Raw genomic sequence first — 20,184 nt, 5'->3', positions numbered from 1 at the left:
TAGGAGAAAACCAAGTGAGTTTCACATCAGCTTCAAGGTAACATCAAGCCATTTTATCTCTTCCTCCCTCAAATTTTTCCAGTTCTTCCCTATGGAAGCTACAGCTCCAAACCTTAACACATGCATCACAGCCAAAGCCACGCTGCTTGTTTTGCCAACACAGAACTGAGAAGCATGGCAAACTTCATGTACAACTCATGTACAACACCAAAACCCACAGAGGCTCACCCAAATCCTCTCCACTACTCCAAATGTGTATCAGAAATTGTAAAGAAATGCCAACTAAGTAAGTTGCAGGTTATTTGTGCCATGGCTGAGGTACAAATAGGCTAAGTCAGGATCTTGAACTACACAAAAATACCAGCACAGGATACGAACGTGTTCTCCTGTATCAGCAGCCATCTAGTAAGAACATAACTGAGGAACTGCTTCATTTATAAAAGAGAATCACTTACTCCATGAAAATATAAATGAGAATAAGCACCTTAATTAAGCCCTGGTAATAAGTGACTGTATTCATAAGTTGTGACAACCCAAAACATATTTGGTCCAAAACAAAGAGCTTATTAAGCAATGATGAATTTACTGAAAAACACTGAAAATGAAAAACCACCTTTCTCATCCCACAATGGTTTCATACTGAGAATGAGAACACAACATTAATACCACTAAACCTATGGAAAATGCCATGATTTCTGCCAACATTTTGCAGCACTTCAGGATTTCCATTTGCTAGTGCATCAAATGGACAAACCAGCTTTGGATTCTGAAATAGATGACAAACTGTTCGTCCAAACAGTGCCTTGCACAGCCACAGAGAATCCTGATGGCATCCAAATACATTAAGCAAATCCCCCACTTGCAGTGACATATTTAGCTGTCATCCATCTTCGATATTAACAGATGCTATATTGCAAGTAACGCTGCGCATGGCAGCAAAGGGACAGACAGGAACAGGCGTTGCAAATCCCTTCAATGGCACACAGTAAAACATTAGAAAGTGAGTCAGAAAGGGTGGAAAATCCACCAGGCCCCAGATCTTCTCTCCAGCCTAGAATTAATTAAAAGGAAATCAAGTTTCTAATTCTTATGGCTGCAAAGAGATTTCCATAAGGTGTGAACTGCTGCATGGCTGGCTCAGCCTGCAGCAAGACAGCGTTATTAATTCTACTTACGTGTGAACTTCCCTATTCTCATCGACGTTAGAAGTGAACTTTGAAGGCAAATTACAGCTACCTGAATGCCAATACATTCTTTATTGTATTACAGCTGGACACCTGGGTAGAAGAATAGGTAACTGGTGATAAATGTACCCAAAAAGCCTACACAGCTAACAGGCTTATCCAGCACATCTGGACAAACTGGTTTTCCCAACTCACTGAGTATTTCTTAGGACCTCTAATATGGAAATTTGGTGGAAGTTTTGAGGAGTTGTCTAGGATTTTGATAACTTAAAGCACTTACTGCTGGCAGGGCTGTAAAACAGTCGCTCTCTGCTATCCGCCACATGACAGCTGATGCTATCATGTTTTCACTTCATTTTCAGCAGTTCAGTGTTAACAGCCCAGTGAAGCAGCTTTGAGCACTGTACCTACCTCAGACCTGCATCACTGCAGTAAATCGGTGGGATTTTCCCCAACAGGGCGTTTTCTATCGACTTCTCATCAAAAGCTGATCAGGAGGCCTCATATGAATAGAAGTTCTCACTTACAAAAGCCCACATTCACCCTGAAGTCAAGCTTTGAGTGTTAGCCTGTGTACTTTCACCCATGTGTTCTAATTTACTAAGAAAACTATCACCTTATATATAAAACCATGTATATTCTGGCCCCAGTGGGTCTCTTCTCAATAAGCGAAAGGTGAAAGACTACATTGCTGAGCATTGGACAGCATTTTCCCAACAAAAGGGAGTTTCAGGGAGTGCCTTATACGTGAACATTACCTCTGGAACAAGGAATCAAGTCTACTCACCTACATATACTTTGCATAGGAGTAACTCCTTCCACTAATGAGAAAGGAACAGCCAAAGATTCCTTTTGGCACTGGACGAGTCTGTCTCCCTGCCCCAACTTCTTTCACTTATTACCGGGGAACCTCAGAATTAGGAACTCGCTGTCACAAAGCAATTACCCCAATGCACTCCAACAGTTATTTCAGGTAATTGCTGAAACATAACTGTAAGTTTTAAATTCTGGTCTGAAGATGTCTACTGATTCCATGAATGTTAAAACAGGAAAAGGAAACAGAACCGAAAACAGTGAAAGTTCGTAAGAAACAAGTGGCTTTTTGTACGTGAAAAGGGGAGGGAATAAAACCACCATCAAGCACCCGAGGAACACCGCTCCTTAAAATTAACTCCTATTGGTTAGAAGAGACTTAACTTCAGAAGGTTCAGGCTTGATAGAACACAGTCATGTGTTTACACTGCCCCAGCAGAAAGACAGCCGGTTCATGTAGCAAAACTCCCATGTTCTAGGCCTTAACAGCAACGTGAAACCAGCCCGTGCCCCTGAACAGCACCATTATCTACAGCAGCTTTAATTACAACTGTAAGAAGTAAAAAACGGGTATAAAACCAAATGTAATTTGTGACTTTAACCCTTGAAAACAAAGGGGGGTTCAAAAGAGCCTTTCTGCAATACACCCGTCATCTAAGCAGCTATATACACCACTTCAGCATCAAGAATCACAGCCAGCTTTAAAGGAAACCCCACTACCACCTTCTAATGAAGGGTTTCATGAAGAGCTTCTCCTTTCTACCACCTACTCCATCCCAAAGGAGCCCAACGCATCTTTGATTTCTTTCTTTACAGAAAGGGGGCAAACTGAGCCCCTAAAATCCAGGGCAAGTCCCAAACCACAGTGTGACCGGACAAACGGCTCCTGCAGCCCATGACTGCTTCAGGACCGGTCACTTGTTCACCCTGGAAGGTTCTGTGCTCAGGGCTGGGTAGGGGACCCCGCGTGTGACTCCGTGGTTTGTCAATACAGGAATATTGAAAGAAATTAAAGTAAAAAGAGAAAAAATGGAGGTTTAGCCCTAAAATCTGACAGTCTCTGAAAGAGAGGGGGTTAAAGAAAAAGAGGAAAAGAGCAAACGTCCTGCTCTTGCCCCGGGTTTTCTCCCCGCGGGCCTGCTGCGCACTGCCGGCAATGAGCACAGGATCACAGACCCAGCTTTCAGCCGCCCACCTCCCACTGTAAATCCCCGACCGGGAGCTTCACGATCCACAGCACGAACAAACCCCCCCACCGCGGTGAACGAACCCCGGCTGCCGGTACCGGGGGGCGGGGAAAGGGACCACCCTGGGCAGCCCATCCCCCCCAAGATCCTGCGCTGAAACACGGAGGAACCTTCCGGGGACACCAGGCCTGGGCCGGGGCGGGTGCCCGGTGGGGGGGACACGGCAGGGGCGAATGCGGGATCGGGGTTTGGGGGGGGCTCCCACTGCGCCGCCCCAAGACAAAGCGGGCTGAGGGCATGGAGAAGCGGGCCACGGAGAGCCCGGCCCGTCCCCTGGCCGCACAGGCCGGTCCCTCCGGCCACCGAAGGCCGGGCCGTTGAGGAAGAGGAGGGCCAGCCGGAGAAGGGAGGCGCGTCGGGCCGTCCGGAAGCGAGGCATAGCCAGGGCCCACCGCTAAGGAGAGGTGGTAGAGAACGGGGAAGGACAGGGACGAAGCCCGACTGCCTGAGGGGTGGGCAGCATCGAGCGGCGGGGGCTCCGGCGCCGCGGTCCGGGGGTGGAGTCGCAGGCGGCGGCAAGGCCCGGCGGGGAGGGAGAGAAAGGGGGACAAGCGCCGGTCTCCCCTATACCTGGGCTCGCGGGTGGTCCCGCTCGGCGGCGGCTGAGGCGGCGGCGGCTGAAGCGGCGGTGGCGGCGGCACCACCGGGCTCCCCGTCAGCGAAGCGCTCAGCGGCCCGGCGCTGGAGCCAGAGCGGAAGGGGGGCTGTGGAGAGAGCGCAGCGCCCCGCGGCCAGCACCTGCCGCCCGCCTCCTCGCCGTGCTCGTTGGCTGTGGCCGCCACCACCTTCATCTCAATTGGGCGCTCCACCGCTGAGAGGCGGCGGATCCGACCCATGGCGGCGCTGGTCACTGAACAACAAGGCGAGTGCTGCTGTTGATTGGCGCGTTGCTCGGGGTAACGACACGCCTAACAACAGGCGGAGCAACCGCTCTCTGTCATAGTGCTCAGGCCCCTTCAGCCAATAAGACGCGCCTAGAGGGAGACGGCGGCCCGCCCTTGGCCGCTATTGGAAGAGAGGCCGGAATGGCGGGCTGTGATAGGCAGAGCGGGGTGCCCGTCAAGTGCCCCGCCTCTCCGCGCTCCGGCGGGGGGCGCGCGGCGGTGAGTACGTGAGGAGCCGCACAGCAGCGCGCGCGGGGGAGGCGGGGGGGGCTGCGGCCGCGCTGCGCCAATGGGGCGGGCGGGAACGGCCCCCTCCTCCCCCCCCCCCCCGGTGTGGCCGCCTCATGGCAGCCGGGCGGGGGTCCCGGTCCCTGCCCGCTCCCGGTGTCCGGGTCCCTGAGCTCGACCTTGCCCCTCGTGGTACTCGGGGCTGGCGCAGGCCCTCAGCCGCAGGAGCGCCCGGGGCGGGGGCAGCATGAAGGTGTTAACGATGGCACAGGCGCAGCGTCGGCCAGGCCCGGCCGCTCTGGTAACGGTGGGGTTTCCTCGCCCTCATCGCCCCTTGTACCGGCACCATGAGGGGAGGAGCGGCCCCAGACGGACAGAGCCTTGGGCGACATGGTTTAGTGTGAGATGTCCCCTGCCCGTGGCAGGGGGGTTGGAACTGAATGATCTTTAAGGTCCTTTCCAACCCGAACTATTCTATGAGAAATGGACACCAAAGCCTGGAGCCGGGTGCGCTCCAGCTCTTGGCTATGTTCTAGGCCCCTCATGGACCCCTGGAACGTTCCCCAGCTCCTGCCGGTGCTCCAGGTCAGCCAGATCGCCCAGCGCATTCTGTGAGAGCCCTGGGATCTACCTGCAGTTTGTTCCCTTCCTGCCCAGAGGACACGGTGGTACCATCACATCATGGCAGCCCGCTTGAAGTCCCTAGCTAGGACCCGCTTCCCCCTTCTCGTGCAGGGATGTGACGTGTCCTGGTCCGTCCGTGCACCACAGCTCCCATCACCTCATCGCCATCCCCACAGCAGCCGCTCTTCAACGTGCCTGCAATTACAGGACCACAGGAACCTGCCACGATGAAGGCACATCAGGGGCATCTTTTGTTGTGCACTCAATTAAAGTCCAGCCCATGGCTTCTGGCTGTGGGAATTCCCAAAATAGGAAGGACATCCTTGCCTGTGTTATTTTCCCTTTTATCAGTGTGGTTATTCTTGCTTCCTGATCCACAAAACACATTTTATCACACCCCATACTGGGTATTTACTCCAGACAAGTACGTACAGGAAATGAAGTAGCATCCTCCTAATAATCTCTGCCATTAAATCCCACAACCCCTTCCCCTCCACACCCCAGCGCACTTTATCACAGTCATTTCCCTTGTAGAGCTTTATGTTAAGATCTGCAAGCCCAGAATTACAAAGCAGCTGATTTGCAGCCATTCTGATTCATGCTAAATAAACACCAACACTGAAACCTACAGAGCAAAACCAGGTTTGGCTTCCAAGTACCAAAACCACTGGACTAAGGAAGTCAGTGCAAGGGGGTCTTTTCCATTCCAATACACAGGCATTTCCTCAGTTTCAGCCACTCACCCCAAATTCTTATCCCAGAATAAAATGTGGAAGCGCATTTCCAGTGAAATTTAAATAAATAAGCATTTAATGTTAACAGCAGCCTTAAAATTAACTCATTCTAAAGAAGGCAGATTAAACTGCTGCTTAATTTCACAGCTCTTGTTTTCAACATCTCAACTGCCCTGAAGTCTTCATTTACTTCATATGCACTTGTCAATGGAAACCTCAGTGTTTAAATATACTTAAATGCCTTGGGAAGGCAACAAGAGATGCTCCCACTCCTTTTTGTAAACACCTCCAATAGGCTCCGTGGCACTTGGAGCAGGTTTGGTTTATTCCTTCAATGTGCAGACAGTTCCAATGCCAGGTGATCCTTGGGATCTCAGTACTGTGGAAACCTAATGGAAGTTGTGCCCCAAAAAGATTGGGATGTGGGGAATCTCCCTGTTTGTAGTCGAACAGAACATAGGCCTTTCAGTCGTGCCTAGAATGATGGCAAATTAGTGTTTTCCCCTATTTCTTTGCAATGAAAAGTCATAATGAAAATAATAGGTCTTAGAAGAGGCTTAGCATAATGGAACAGAAATACAAATCCCTGCACAAGCAATGAGGACACCCGTTTCAGAAGGAATTAAACAGGCAACACTTTCATCAGAAAAGATATTTATTTTGAGAACTTCAACTTGCACATTGTACAAAAAATTGACAAATTGAGCACAAAAACCTATAAAACGTTTGCTTTTTCCCCCCCTAGTATATTAAAATAATTTTAAGAAGAGTAAGCGTTAAGAAAACCAAAAATAGGCACATTTGTTCCAGTCTGTCTGCAGTAAAGTGTGATTTAAAAAACATCCCTGTCTTGTTGAGGTATTAAACTGCAAACTTTGGTAATGGTAGAAAAAGACAACCCATTCACAAAAGCGAGGCCTTCTTAGGGTTATGTACAGTTTACAAATGGTTCATAGAAAAGTCAGAACTGGTTATTCTCTATTTCCAGGTAGAAATGCAGCAAAATGAAGTAAAAAAAGACTCAAGTTACTGTAATACGCACCTAGCATTAAGAGGAAACCTGAAGGGCAGCAAATTCCTACTAACCATGTACAGCTACAGTGTTGTGTTTTAACCAAAGAGTAAATGCGGTTGGCAAGTTCAAACGATTCAGTGCTTATGAAAAAATAGATAACACGTGGTGATTCAGAGCCCAGTCTCTCAGCAAAAGGACAAAAGGCACTTAAGAATGGCTTTAGTATATTCCACAATGGCATTTCTGGAGAGAAAACAGCACCCGGCTGAACCAACCGTTCCCAAGTAAGAAAGAAGCCCAGCTGAGGTAGTACTTCATATTGCTCCAACTACTTGGCTATCCGCAAGCAGCTTCATTTGTTTGAGATACAAAATTAGCAGGAAATGGCTTTTGAGAAGTTTGTCAAATGTATAAAACCCAGTTCTTTACAAAAATATGTAACAAATACCCACTTGTGGTTAAAAGATCACAAGCCAGGAGCCATCGCGTACAAAAGGAACATCCAAACTGCTGCCAAGGTGATGCCCAAGTCTACCTTTACGGCCAAATCCCCAAACACTGAAGATTGTTCTAGCAACCAAGCCATTTTTTGGGAATAAAATTTCAAATACTATAAGAAAAGAGAGGGGGCAGAGGGGGCACTCTGAGACCTTTCCTAATCTTTAGCAGCCTGACTGGAAGCACTTGAAATCCTTTCGAAAATAAGCACCATCATTCTGGGGTGATGGGTGACAAGTTTGAGGGGGAGAAAAGAAAAACAAGAAACGCAAAAATTCAACGTTTAGAACAAAAACAAAACCCACGAACGTACAAAAGGATTTTCCTTAAACTTTATAGTTTGGGGTTTTTCCCAAATAAGGAAGACTTTAAAGCCTTTTCAGGGGTCTGGGAGAAGAGACTACTTGTTTCTCTTTTTAAATTAAGCCCATTGAAAACCCATTAAGAAGGTTGAACAAAAGAAAATGAGAAGTGCTTTACAGAATCACCGTCCATTGCCATATCCAGGGAAGAGCTGAGTGAGGATGGTCTGCAGCGTTTCATTCACGTGCATGCTGTAGTTTTTGCCCAGGTCGTAGCGACAGGCGGGACAACTGTACACATCAGCTTTGAAGGATCGATCCAAACAATCCTGGTGCAGGACAAAATTGGTTAAAAGGGAGAGAAAAATGCATAGAAGCTTGATCTACGAAGCACCCCCCAGAGAGAAGGAGGTGAACCAGGATGGAAAAGTAGATCCTGGTTCACCCAAGTACTGACAAGAGTGATGCGTGCAAGCTGCTTTATTACATGCATTTCAGTGGAGCATCTCAGTCATGGACACTACTTAGGGGTCAGTTAGTTGGTTCAATGGCATTTCTAAAGAGCAAGAATTGTCCTGCAGCTGCTAAAGACCATTGGAACGTCTGCAAAAACACATCTGTCTTCAAAAGAACAAAACAAAACCCCCCAGGCTCTGCCACACTGTGGCATTACTGCGCCCACCGAGCTCTGGTCATCTTTGACAAGAATCAGAGTAGCAATAGAACACTGGAACTTCCTTTAAAGCAGACTTTTCTATGCAAAAGAACCTTTTAAGATGGTAAAGCACTGGCACAGGTTGCCCCGAGAGGTGGGGGATGCTCAACAGAGGAGTTCAGCTGCTCACCTTGCACACGTTGTGCTGGCACACAGTTGTGACCGGCCGAAACACCACCTCCTGGCAGCAGATACACAAGAAGGCCTCTTCCACTTTACTCAGAAATTTCTGTCAAGAGAACAATTGCATCAAGTTATTGCTACCACCCTCTGAAAGATACAGCCCCACAGCCTGCGCTGGGTCCGCAGCTGTTTCTTTACAGCAGCCAAGAGGTTTGTGCCTAGGTACAACAGTATTAGTTGTCTCTTTATTTTGGGGGGATAAAAAGAGAACCCCATGGTATACCGGTCCGTCTTTGAGAGCTTCTAGTACTCCATTCCACAGCTTTTCATTGGCTTCATCATTTTTTATAAGGGATTTTTGCTGAGCTGTCAGCTTGTATGGCTCAACTTTCGTTTTCTTTGGAGTCCCCATAGGAGAGGTCACGAGCTTTTCCTCCCCACCTAAAAGAAAACACAACAATTTTTTAGACAACCAAACTAAAAGCAATCAGAAAAGAGTAACCAGGTAAAATGCACAAAAACCTACAAGGCTTTCTCTATCCACTTGCCTACTCCACAAACCTGCTGATTTCCTTTTCCTCTTTCCTTTCCCCGGGGTACCAAACTCATCATCTCCATTATTCTCTTTTTCCTTATCTTTGTTTGCAACAGCTTCCAGATACCCTTCAGGATACTGCAGGAAAACAGAAAACAAAAAGCACCCAATGCACAACACCAGTTTAGACTCACAGATTGTTACAGGTCAGCAGAACAACCTCTGGAGAGCTTCTCCAGGGGTTCTCTGCTTAACAACTGATCCCAGCTCTTGCAAAGCACCTAGACTACAGAAATTCTATAGGGAAAAAAACAGTTCTGTTCATTTAGGTTCCTAAAAACCCCACTAACAACCCACAAGACTGAAAGCACTGCTGCCCCCTCAGTGTAAGGGAGGGCTGTCTTGATTCTTACACGAGGATCATCCTCAGTAAGAACATATGATGGAAAAGTTCCTTCTCTCCATCAAGTTCATTGCCAAGGGTAACCCCAAGAATGTTCCAAAAGAGTACCTGCATGGTTAGGCCAAGCTTTTTCATCCTGTCCTTTCCTTCTTTAGTCCAAGGAGCAGGTTCTTCGTCATCCCTCCTAAGTAAGTAACGCCACACTAAAAATCCAGATTTCCCTGTCTCAGGCCAGTATTTCACAACCTAAAAAAGTCAGAGTCAGGTCCATCACACGCTATCAAAACCCCTTGAGAGCCAAATTATCTCCCCCTAATTCAGTAAGTGAATTCAGATCCTTCTTACCTTATATATTCCATCATATCTGTTCCCTTCTACAGGAGCGTATTTACTGTGTTTGCCACCTTTCACATTCCTCACCACTCGGACTGGCTTTCCAGCTCTCCAGTCCTTGGCTTCAGCTCCATTTTTATCATTGATGGGAGCACTGCAGTTCAGAGCCAGAGCTCTGGAAAAGAAAGTCCAGTCAACACCAGGAACAATGGGAGCCTCCTGACTGAGGACCACGTTTAAATATGCTGATTATTCATGGACGGCCTCCTCCACTCGCGTCCACCCTTACTCATAAGAGCAACGGTTCAGAATCACAAGTGACCAGTGGCTGCAAAGGTCTTCAGGAGATAGTAGGAAAACTTCTACTCTAATTTACTCCTCCAGTCCTCAAGTTTCAGTCAATATTAAATCTGAGACTAGGACCATTTACAATCCTGTTTCATTTATAGTGTCCTGTAAGAAGTGTTTCCATCTTGCAGCTGATCTGCAGCCAACAGTGGAAACCCAGTTCTCACCATTTTTTCCATTTAGCCAATTCCTGTTGATGCAAACAGGAAAAGCAGCTTCTCAGGGTGAGAGACTGCCAGCTCTGAGGTTAGAAACGGAGCACTAACGGCACTGACCTGTTCATGTTGGTGAGTTTTTGATCACAAGACTGTTCCGCTGTGCGTTTGTTCCCAGACAGATCGCGCCCTCCGCTCCCTGTATATGTGAAGGAATTTCCATGATCCTGAAACGTACATGGATGGGTTCGACACATTCACAAAGATCAGTCAACAAAAGCAGACGAGTTTTTAATCAAGCAGCTTTAATGCGGTATTCTCAGAAAAGGAAAGATGCTTCCTCCCTTCATCTCCCAGCCTCGGTTAAGTGCGTGGTGCTCCCTTAGATTGTCAGAGAGGGGTCAGGGTGACAACTGTTGTGTTCTCACACACCCAAACAGTGCCCAGAGCTCTGTGCTGCTCACACAGAACCAGCCTGGAAGCACAGGGGCATGCTCCACATGAGGATCATGTAACAGTGCAGTGCTGAGGCACAAGCTCCCTGGCCTTGCACTCAGAAGGAAGACTTGGAATGGCTACAGAGATCCACGGCTGTTTTACCTGAGCTTTACCAGGCTGTGGTCAGGGTACGGGAGCACAGGCTAGTTATGTATCAGTGCCTGCAAGAATGAACAGCAGAGCCTGGCACAACCTCCAAAGGCCTGGTTTGACTTGCAGAACCAAGACATGTGATCAAAGTAGGACTTTGTTGCCTGGTTTTGTTCCTTGTGTGTCCTTTGGCACACCAAGCTCAGGCAGAATATACCAGGAGAGTGTTCAAGCTGTGGGTGTGACAGAGACCCCGAGGAGGCAGCTCAGGATTCTTGGAATAAAAGCTGACAAATAGATATTGAACTTAATTCCAGGGACCCCGTTTCTCAGTTTGGCAAACGTGACTGGACTGCGCTTTGCATTTGCTCAAGTATCATCAAGATGGGGACGTGATGTCCCCCACAGAGAATGTAAAAAAGGAACTAAGGCCAAGTCTTTGTTGGAACAAGTTAGCTTGGTTCTCAGATAAAACTAAGCAAGGTTCACTTACTATGTCATCTTCATAGCCCCCTGCCAGCACCAAGGAGTAGGCACCATCGTTACTCCTGCCATGGATCCCCGCAACGTGAGGCCTGTGAACGCCGGATTCACTCACCTGAAAGGGAAACCTTTGCTTGGTAACTGCTGCCCCAGGCTACAGCTAGCACAGCTGCCCCCTGGTCTTGGAACCAAGCTCACTAACAGTACTACCATAGCCCTGTTTTGCACATGGGACAGGGTGAAAGCACGCTCTCAACACTGTGCTGGAGTTAGAAGACTTCTGAAACCCAACACTTGAGCACAGGCTCTGGACATGTTAGTGCTTTTTCTTCCCCAGTGTTCTAACAGGATGAGAAAAGAACCTGTTTAACGTGGGTGTTTGAGAGAGACCCTCCCCAGAACAAGTGGGAGACACCACACACATCCAGGACAAACTATTGGAAACAAACAGGTTTGGGTGAGGGTTTCTGAGTTAACCAAAAAGCACTAAAAACCCCAAACACACCCTTGGAACGCCTGGACAATGCACCATTAGTTATGGAACACTTGAGCTACACAAAGGCCGAGTTCTTCCCTTTCTGCACTTACATATCCAGCGACACATCCTCCAAGATTTAACTGTTTCAGGTTTCTCCTAAGAGCTGGATCGTTCCCACTTTTCCCTACGGGGCTCAGACCAGGATCTGCCTTCCTACCTGCACTCTGAACTTCCACATGGTGCCAACCGGAATCCCAGGAATCGGTCCATAGTGGTTCGAGGGGACAATGGTGCATTCCTTTGTGCGCCCCACACATGCCATGCCCTGTTCCAAGGAGCAAGAGCCATCAGCCAAGAACGACGAGGAACTAACACACACTATGCTTCAAAAGAAAACAGCTTTTGAACTGACCTTGCCCCAGTCTCTCCGCGAGGATGAATTAGCAGATGCCATCTTTTGTTTCTTTTTACTGTCTTTTAATCTCTCTCCTGCTAAAACCACCTCACTTGCATCATTTCGACATTCAGGGCAATACCTAAAGTCACCAGTCAATGAAAAGTAGCAAAGCCTTACATTGACAGAGAATTTCCTCAAAACACACTGAGTTATGTTACAAACTAGACAGGACACCAAAGCAACTCTCCCTGCTGGAATTACACTGGCATTAGCTAGTGCTCTACACAAGCTCCTAAACCATTGCAGATGTGGCAGAAAATCAGCTCTAGCATAAAATCCTTGTATAAAATGCTGAAAAGGGACAAGAAATAACACAGTATGTACATCACTATCTATATGCACAGAGGTAGATGTATTGCTTTATCTATCTCTGTATATCTATCACCATATATATTTCAGGTAAGAGTATGTATCACCAGCCTAATATGGTGGCAGAACTGCAGAGTACCTGTAAGCAGCCCATAAAAGCCATTACACAAGTTAAGGCTCTTGGCATCAGGTTTGCAGTTTCTGGTAGCTCCTCTTCTCTTTGACAGGTATAGAGACCCCAAAACTAGGAACAGAACTTGGAAAGCCACTGGCTTTGAACATGCTCTGACTAAACTGATGCTCAAGGAACGCTACAAAGTCCTTCCAAAACACCCAACCACACACGAGCATCTCCTGAGCTCTGCAGTCAGGCTATTGCCACCTAAGGGCAGTGTGAAGCCCTCACCTTCTGCTCCTATCAGACAGTAACTGCAGCACCACAGACACAGAACTCACCAGTCCTCATCGTCCGGTATGCTGCTGAGGGGAGGGCTGAGGCAGTAGATGTGGAAAGCCATATCGCACTCATCACACATGAGCTGTTTCTCTGGATCTTGTTTGCCTCCGCAGATGTGGCAAGCGCAGATTCTGCACGTCTTGTTCGGGTTGTCCTTGCAGGCTTTACACACGGGTCCGATGCGGCCTGGGGGCAGAAAGAAACCACAGCCCCCTTCAGGCTCCACAAAGCACCGAGATACACTGGGAAGGGACAGAGGTGGCACAGCTGGAACCCTCCGACCTTTGGTCCCCAGAGGCAATCGGAACATCCCAAGGTAAGACCGAGGCACGGGAACCGCGCAGCACTCACGTTTTGCTGGAGGAGCAGTGAGTGGGCAAGCGCTGCCTGGCTCTTCTATTTTATAGATTTCATCCACTAGTATAATCCTGCAGTCATTCAAGGAATCCCCGGCATCCCTGTGAGGAGAAGGGAGGAAAGCATGCAAGGGGAGTCTGTCACAGTAACAGAGTTCACAGCTGTGGAGGCTCCTCAGCAACACGCGTGATGTGCCTTTAGTCCTGCACCTTCATGCAGTTCAAGTGTAACCCCGTTTGTCTTAGCAGAAACTCCAGCACTTGGAGCATTGAGTCAGCATTAGTGACTGTTCTACCTCAAAAATGAATGTCAGAGTGATTCTTCTGAGATTTTATAGCTTCGAAGTCAAAATCGCTGTGGTGAGAGGGAAAAAGAGGAATATTCTGGCAACCCCGTGAGAATTACTGACATTAAAAGATAAATAACACAGCAAGCAAGTCTCTGCCTGCTCACAAACATGGGGCACCCCCTGACTCCACAGCTCGTGTTGCTCATGCCCTGCAATTGCTCCAAGTGCCCGACTCCTCCTGCAGCAGCAGTTTTCAGGCGTCACTCAGAGTTAAAAGCTTAAGCAGAGCATTTGGTTTATCCCACATTACAATTTGCTTACCCAAGTAATATCTTTGCATTTATCTCCTTGACCGTTTTCATTTCCCTTTTCTGCAGGATCTCTGCATCGTACCAGAACCCTCTCTCCTTCGGCTCATCGGGGTTGTAGTTGACCATCACCACCTGCCCCACTTCCAGCTGGTGCCACTTCAGAATAGTCCGTGCACGAGCCCGTACGTCATTGGAACCCAACTGCACAACTCCATTCTCTGGATAGCTTGGAGCAGAGGGGAGGCAGGGGGGGACAGAGAAGGAAAATCAGATTCAACATCACAGCTGTTCCAAGGGATGGATTTTATCCAGACAGGTCAATTTATGAGCTGCTGCAACATGCAATTTCCCACTCAGACACAGCCAGAATGGGGCACTCTGGCTCTGCTGCTTTGTATCCCACTTCAGATCTGGATAACAGCATTTCAGAGTGCTAAAAACCTGATTCCACCCCCTGGAATTCCAGCTGTAAAACAAACTTACAGCTCACAGGGCTCAGTTACTGCATCAGCCCTGTTCTGGTTTACCCTGTGGAGCTCTACAGTCAGATTTCCCACCCACATCATGATCCAATTGGACAAGAAGGGAACCAAACTCACTCTTCATACTTCACGTGGTATATCACATCTTCTTCGGGAACGGCCCTCGGCTGCTCAGGATCTGAGCGGCTCTCAGCTGATGCGTTTGCAGGTTTCTTTCTGCTTACATTTACAACCTGGGCCTCAAACCATGCCCCCATGTTCATATCTCGAGCGTCGACCAGGTCATTGATCTACACAAAGCAAAGGACACAGCTCACTCAAATGGGCTTTCCCAATGAAGCATTCATTTCCAAGGCTGTTAAAGACTGAATCATCCCAAGAACCTCATGATCAAGATATTTAACAGATCATCATAAAAATTAAGATCTCCTCCACCCTCCCAATCCCAGCTGCAATACAGGTTGAGCCCCTGAGGCTAAATATCCCTTCTGCACCAACAGGAGCACAAGCAGGCTTCTTATCTAGCACAAACCCTTATCAGGCAGTCTGTAACAGACTTCCCAAGTGTCTAGCTCACAGTCTGGCAAGGGCAGTGCTAGGTCTGCAACAAAATCCACTGAAACAGGCAAGTAAAGGGATTCTGCACAGCTGGCTGAGATTTTCTTTTGCTCACTCAAGGAAGTTTCAGCTTTGATAAATGCAGTGACTCCAAGCAGGAAGGATTCAGAGGTTTTAAATCAAAACGGGCCCTGGGAATGCTTCTGATGCGAACCAAGTCAGGTTTTGTAGTTTTAGTTAAAAGGATAACATGAGAAATAAAGCATTCTGACCTACAACACGTGGCAATGAACGGCTCTGGGGCACGCTTGGTGGTGCCACAAAGGGCTTAAGAAACAGAAAAGCAGTACCCACAGAATGAGGGCACAAGTCAGTTCCCCATAAAAGAGCAATTCCCCTCCGGGTGCAGCTCCCGGGAGCACCTCACCTTATAGAGGCCAATGCCCGGCTCGGTCCAGTCGGGCTGCGCCGCCGTGCCGGGCTGGCCCTCCAGTTCCAGGGCACCTTCCCCATTGTGAGAGCTCTTGTCGGATTCGCTCTGGCCCGAGCCGCAGCCGGAGTCTGTGTCCGAGAGCTCGGGATCCTTGTCCTTAGCGCCAGCGGGAAGCGCGGCGGGGCTCTGTCTCACCAGGAGCTGGACAATGTCATTGAGGCCGACGCTGTAATCGAAAAGGGAGTGACCATCTTCCATCTGCAGGGAAGCAGTGAGACCAGGCGGTTATTGCAGTGCAGAGCCACCCATGGCGCTGCCATCGTCCCTGCGGGCCGAGGCGGAGCACGTGGCTTTCAAACCGTGAGCAGTCAAGGAACCTGGCTTGAACCTCAGCGCCTCAGATCCATATGGATTGCTATTCTTAACATAGAAATGTTCTTTCCTCAGCCCTCTGCAAGCCAGGAGAACAAGACCTCCACACTGCAGCAGACTCAATACCCAGAGCAAGCCACAGCGCTGTAGGAGATCTGAAAGGGTTTGCAGTGCATTCCCAAGACACCAGTTCTGGGAAGGACTTAAAGAACTCCAGATCCCCTATCAGGATTTAAAGATAACTCCACACTACTTACTAACACAAAAGGGAGTTCTTTATTCCTTAATTCAGACACATCAGGACATCAACTTGGACTCATCTTTATATTGGACTCGTGTGCGTTCAGATGACAGTCAGAGCATCGCTGCTGAACATGGGATTACGCAGAAGCCAAACTGCTCATCACCTGCCTCTCTCCGGGCAAGCACACGCGTTTTCCATTGAGAGTGAAATCAAGAGATTCAGTTCAATGTGAAACTGCCCCCTCCCGGTTCCACAGCCTCCCCTAGGTCAGCGGGTTTGTCTGGCAAGGCTTTGGCTGCGGATCCTGCCCCTGCAAGAAGCCCACAGGCCCACGAGGCCCCTGCGTTCCCTTCCCAGAACTGCGAGGAGCGCTCCCACTTTAGAGTTAAACCGTCCTGCTGGAGCCCACAGCGGGCAGAGCTCCCCCGAGCTTCACCACATATTTAAGGTCTGACTAAGAAATTACACAGGAAATGATCCCCCCCTTCCAGCCCAAGGCACCAGAAAAAGCAGCCCCTGAGCTTTGTTCTCTATGGGGAGGGGGGGGAACAGAGCAAAACCACAAAAATTCACCCTTTAGGGAATCACCGGGATAACTCGGCTCTGATTTATGGCACGAAGCGGCTGCGGAACGGTCCCTGGAAACCTGAGTGGGCAGGAAGAGCTCTGGGCTTTTCTGAGATGAAAACTCCTCGAGATGCATGAGAACAAACCCAAACCCGGCCGTTTCTCACCACAGAGACCACAGCTCGGCACTGAACACAGCGCTGCTCTCACCAGGGAGCACCAGAGGCACCAGCGCTGCCAGAGATGGAAAAGCCAAGCCCGGGCACCGGCCCCAAACCCGCAGGAGCACTGGGAATGGGCTGGAAGAGGCGCCCGCAGCTGAGGCCGCACCTCGAACAAAGGCCGTGGGGCTCTGCATGGACCAGGCTTTCCCATCATCACTGGGCCATTTGTAAGGATTCAAACAGGGGAAGCGCAGCAGGGGGAGGATGCCAAAGGGAGGCTGAAACCCATGGAGGGAACATTCCTATGGAACACCACTCCTAAAGGAAGGAGTGCTGGAATCGCACAAGGAGGAGCTGTCTTGGTCAGGCAAGAGCATCCTCACCAGAACAGGTTATCACTTCTCACAAGAGCCTCAGGGCAGCCCTGGCAAACCCAGGACCAACCCTTCCTGATCGCTTCATCCACAGCCACAAATGGGCAATTACTGCACCCACAACCACACCAACGCATCAGAAAGGAGGTGGCGCAAGCCCTGCAGAGATGCTGCTACACGTTCCTCAAGCCTCTTACACTACTGCTGGTACCCCAGCTTGTTAGATTAGAGCTGCTCCACATGTGCTTCCATATCGTGCAGTCACACCTGCTAATTCTAATGCACCACCAGCTCTCATCACCCTAAAATGGAGGGAAAGGGGAGATAAATAGCCTAGAAGAGATTGTCCACCACCACCCATCCCATGGGATTCCAGCTGCAGCCCAAAGCAGCTGCTACCTCTGCCATAAACGCCTCTAAAACAACCAAGCAGGGGCACAGGAGTTCCTTTATGTGAAGGCTCAGCAGGGCAGGGGATGGAAAAGGGTGCTCGGAAAGAGGGCTCTTTGGAAAATAAGTTTGGAAAATGGATTTGAGAGCGGGGTATTTGGGACAATGTATTAAAAACAGTCTTGTAAAAGCGGTGTGGCTGGGTTCAGGGTTAATTCTGAGGGATTACGAACTCGGGGGGAAGAAAACAGCTGCGGTACAACTGCGGTGCTGTTGGGGACACGCTCGGAACGTCACGGCACGTTCTCTACGCAATGAGATTTCGATTTAAGGCAGAACAGCTCCAAAGCCCCGAGCAGCTACCCCACTTTGCAAGGGGAAAGCGGCTCTTGACGGCTTTCCATTGGGCTCAGTTGGCAAGGCAGGAACCCCTGGAAGCGCTGTGCCTGCAGTCAGGGCAGGAAAGGGACGGGTTCGATAGGAAAGGAGAAGAAAACCCCTCCGGACGGGTGAACGGGGACCCCGGCAGCGGGGCCCCCAGCGCGGCAGTCGCTAGAGGGCAGCAGAGCAGCCGGCTGCGGGCAGTTAAAGCCGAGTCAACGAAGATCTCGCTCCCCAGATGGCGGGGACATGGAGGGGGGGGAGCGGAGCGGCTGCGGACCCCCTCCCGCCGCGGTGGGGCTGGGGCTGTCGGACGGTACCTGCTTGCCGCGGTAGAAGAGCCGCTGCCGGTGCGGCTCCACGCCGAACACCTCGTGTATCCGCAGGCGCAGCCCTTCCACCTTGGTGAGCTTGGAAAGCGAATCCACGCGGTGCGTCTCCTTCCCGTCCATGGTGCGCACCTGGATCCACATGGCGCCGGTCCTGCTCGCACCGGGGACACCGAGAACGGATCGGGGTGAGAGCCGCGGCACCGGCCCGCCGGGCACCGCATCAATGGGACCGCGCAACCCACGACCACGCCCCCTTTTCACCCCCCCACCTACCCTATTGGTCAACACCCGGCCGGCTCCGGCAGTGATTGGTTACTGGCGGGTTTAGTCCCGCCCCCCCAGCCCTCCCACGCTGAAGCCTAACGGCTCTGGGCTGCGCCCGTGCCCCTCCGCGGGCGCGCGCCAACTGCATCTCGCGCCACAATTGAAACCGCTCCGTCCGCTCTCGTGGGGGCCCCGCCCACCGCCCCCGCGAAATCTCGCGAGATCATGCAAATGAGACGCATTTAGAGTCTTAAAGGGGCCGTCCCCACCCGACGGCCCGGTGCGAGCGATGCCCCCGGGGGACCGGAGGGGTGGGGGGAAGGCAGTGGAGGGCACCGGAGGCCGCAGCCCCGCGGCCCGCGCACTCACCCTGGGACGGAGCAGCCCCTTCGCTCCGCCCGCGTTAAACCCCGGCGGTGTCAGCGGTGCCCCCGGAAGCCAAGCGGGGCGATGCCCCCACGGCCCTCCCCGGCGCCGCCGGTCACCGGGACCCCGCGGCCCCATTGCAGGGGCACGGAGCGGAGTCGGCCCCGCTGCCGTAACCCCCGCGCGCCCCGCCCCGCAGAGACCGGCCCCGAGCCGGGGTGCGGGGAGCAGCGGACCCGAGCCCCGGGAGCTGTCATCGGCCTGGGCCCCGCGGAGCCGCTCCCGCAGCAGCCCCGGCACGGACACGGGAGGGGGGGGGGGGGCAAAGCCCCTCCGGCCCCGGTCGGAACTCACCGGCGTGGCGGGGCTGGAGGCCGGTACCGAGCTGCGCTCCGCGGGCTTTGGAGTTTGGCGCGGAAAAGCCCCGTGCGCCGCGGGCGCCCGCCCATTGGCTGCCGCTGGCGGGAACGAGCGAGAGGGGCGGGGCCGCCGCCACCGCCTCCCGGGAGCCGGGATTCGGGGGACGGGGGGGGTCATGGACACCCGGTGAGGACCCGCGCTCCCCGGGGGCTGCACCGGGAATTCGCGACCCGAGAGGGGCAGAACCCCCCCGGTTCCCAAAGCGCGGGGTCCGGTACCGGGAAAACCCCGTGGGCACCGGGAGCCGGTACTGACCCATAAAGAGGGCCAGGGAGAGCCCGGTGGGACAGGAGACCCGAGTGACCCCCTCCCACAGCCACCCAGTGCCGCTCCTCCGCGGGGGTCCCCAGCCCCTCGGGATCGAATAATCCGAATAACCGGAATAATCCGAATAACCGGAATAATCCGAATAACCGGGACAATCCGCACAGTCCGCAAGAGGCCTCTAACCCTTCCCGAGCCGTTAGATCCAGGTCGCTCCAGGGGCCCGTGCGGTGACACCGTGGCCTGGGTGACCCGGCAGAGTGGGGCCCATGGGATGCACTGCTCCGGGAGGATGTTTCCCCCCCAAAGTACAAGTGGGAGTAAACTGCACACGGGAAATGTGCAGCGGGAGGGGGGAAACCGCGAGCAGGGGGGGACCGAGAGGATTCCGAGGAAAGTCAGCTTCAAAATGAGTCTAAAACCGTGGGAATTGGTGGCTGGGGAGGGGGAAGGGGGGAAGACACCGGGGCGGGAAAACGGGAATGGCGGCGGGTTGGGCGCTGCCGGAACAGCTCTGCTGACCCCGCAACCCGCGGACAAAGGGAACACGAGGCGCGCCAAGGGAAAGGCAACGCGGCCTCTCCCGGGTCCCCCCAGCCCCTGCCCATCCAAACAGCGGGATCAGGGGGATCAGCAGCCCCCAGCGCGGTGCTGGCTGCGGCAGGGAGCACAGCACGGGAACCTCAGCCTTGCTCCTGCCCTG

The 20,184-nt window shown here is 51.5% G+C and overlaps 2 protein-coding genes across 2 annotated transcripts in view; both read right to left on the bottom strand.

The window, feature by feature from the left end:
- Window positions 1-16,716, bottom strand: part of KDM4B (lysine demethylase 4B) — an 89,199-nt gene extending 72,483 nt beyond the window's left edge. The window contains exon 1 of the mRNA XM_061355851.1: window positions 16,706-16,716. The gene's annotated coding sequence lies outside the window, so the exon portion shown is untranslated. The remainder of the gene's footprint in view (window positions 1-16,705) is intronic.
- Window positions 6,352-19,294, bottom strand: UHRF1 (ubiquitin like with PHD and ring finger domains 1). Its single transcript, XM_061355852.1, has 17 exons — window positions 19,152-19,294; window positions 18,156-18,318; window positions 15,338-15,601; window positions 14,470-14,642; window positions 13,881-14,096; window positions 13,265-13,371; window positions 12,913-13,099; window positions 12,103-12,226; window positions 11,908-12,015; window positions 11,223-11,327; window positions 10,262-10,368; window positions 9,651-9,813; window positions 9,414-9,551; window positions 8,929-9,040; window positions 8,651-8,808; window positions 8,375-8,473; window positions 6,352-7,858 (listed from the first exon to the last, which is right to left on the bottom strand). The coding sequence occupies exons 1-17, from the start codon at window positions 19,244-19,246 to the stop codon at window positions 7,712-7,714; spliced, it is 2,466 nt and encodes an 821-aa protein (XP_061211836.1). The 5' UTR covers window positions 19,247-19,294; the 3' UTR covers window positions 6,352-7,711.
- Between the last annotated feature and the right edge of the window lie 890 nt (window positions 19,295-20,184).

The sequence above is a fragment of the Neopsephotus bourkii genome, unplaced genomic scaffold (genome assembly GCF_033783945.1).
Source record: "Neopsephotus bourkii isolate Nb327-2 ecotype Australia unplaced genomic scaffold, CSIRO-AGI_Nbou_v1 NB_838, whole genome shotgun sequence".
Classification (NCBI taxonomy): Eukaryota; Metazoa; Chordata; class Aves; order Psittaciformes; family Psittacidae; genus Neopsephotus; species Neopsephotus bourkii.
This window is presented reverse-complemented; position numbering and strand designations above follow the sequence as displayed.

What these genes read in the sequence shown, in the direction of transcription:
- UHRF1 (XM_061355852.1), bottom strand. Translation starts at nt 19,246, where the DNA reads ATGGGCGGGCGCCCGCGGCGCACGGGGCTTTTCCGCGCCAAACTCCAA. An exon ending in CCTCCAGCCCCGCCACGCCG is followed by an intron (nt 18,319 to 19,151) that starts GTGAGTTCCGAC and finishes CGGTGCGAGCAG; the next exon opens with GACCGGCGCCATGTGGATCC. An exon ending in TGTGGAAGTTCAGAGTGCAG is followed by an intron (nt 11,328 to 11,907) that starts GTAGGAAGGCAG and finishes TTTCCCTTTCAG; the next exon opens with GTGAGTGAATCCGGCGTTCA.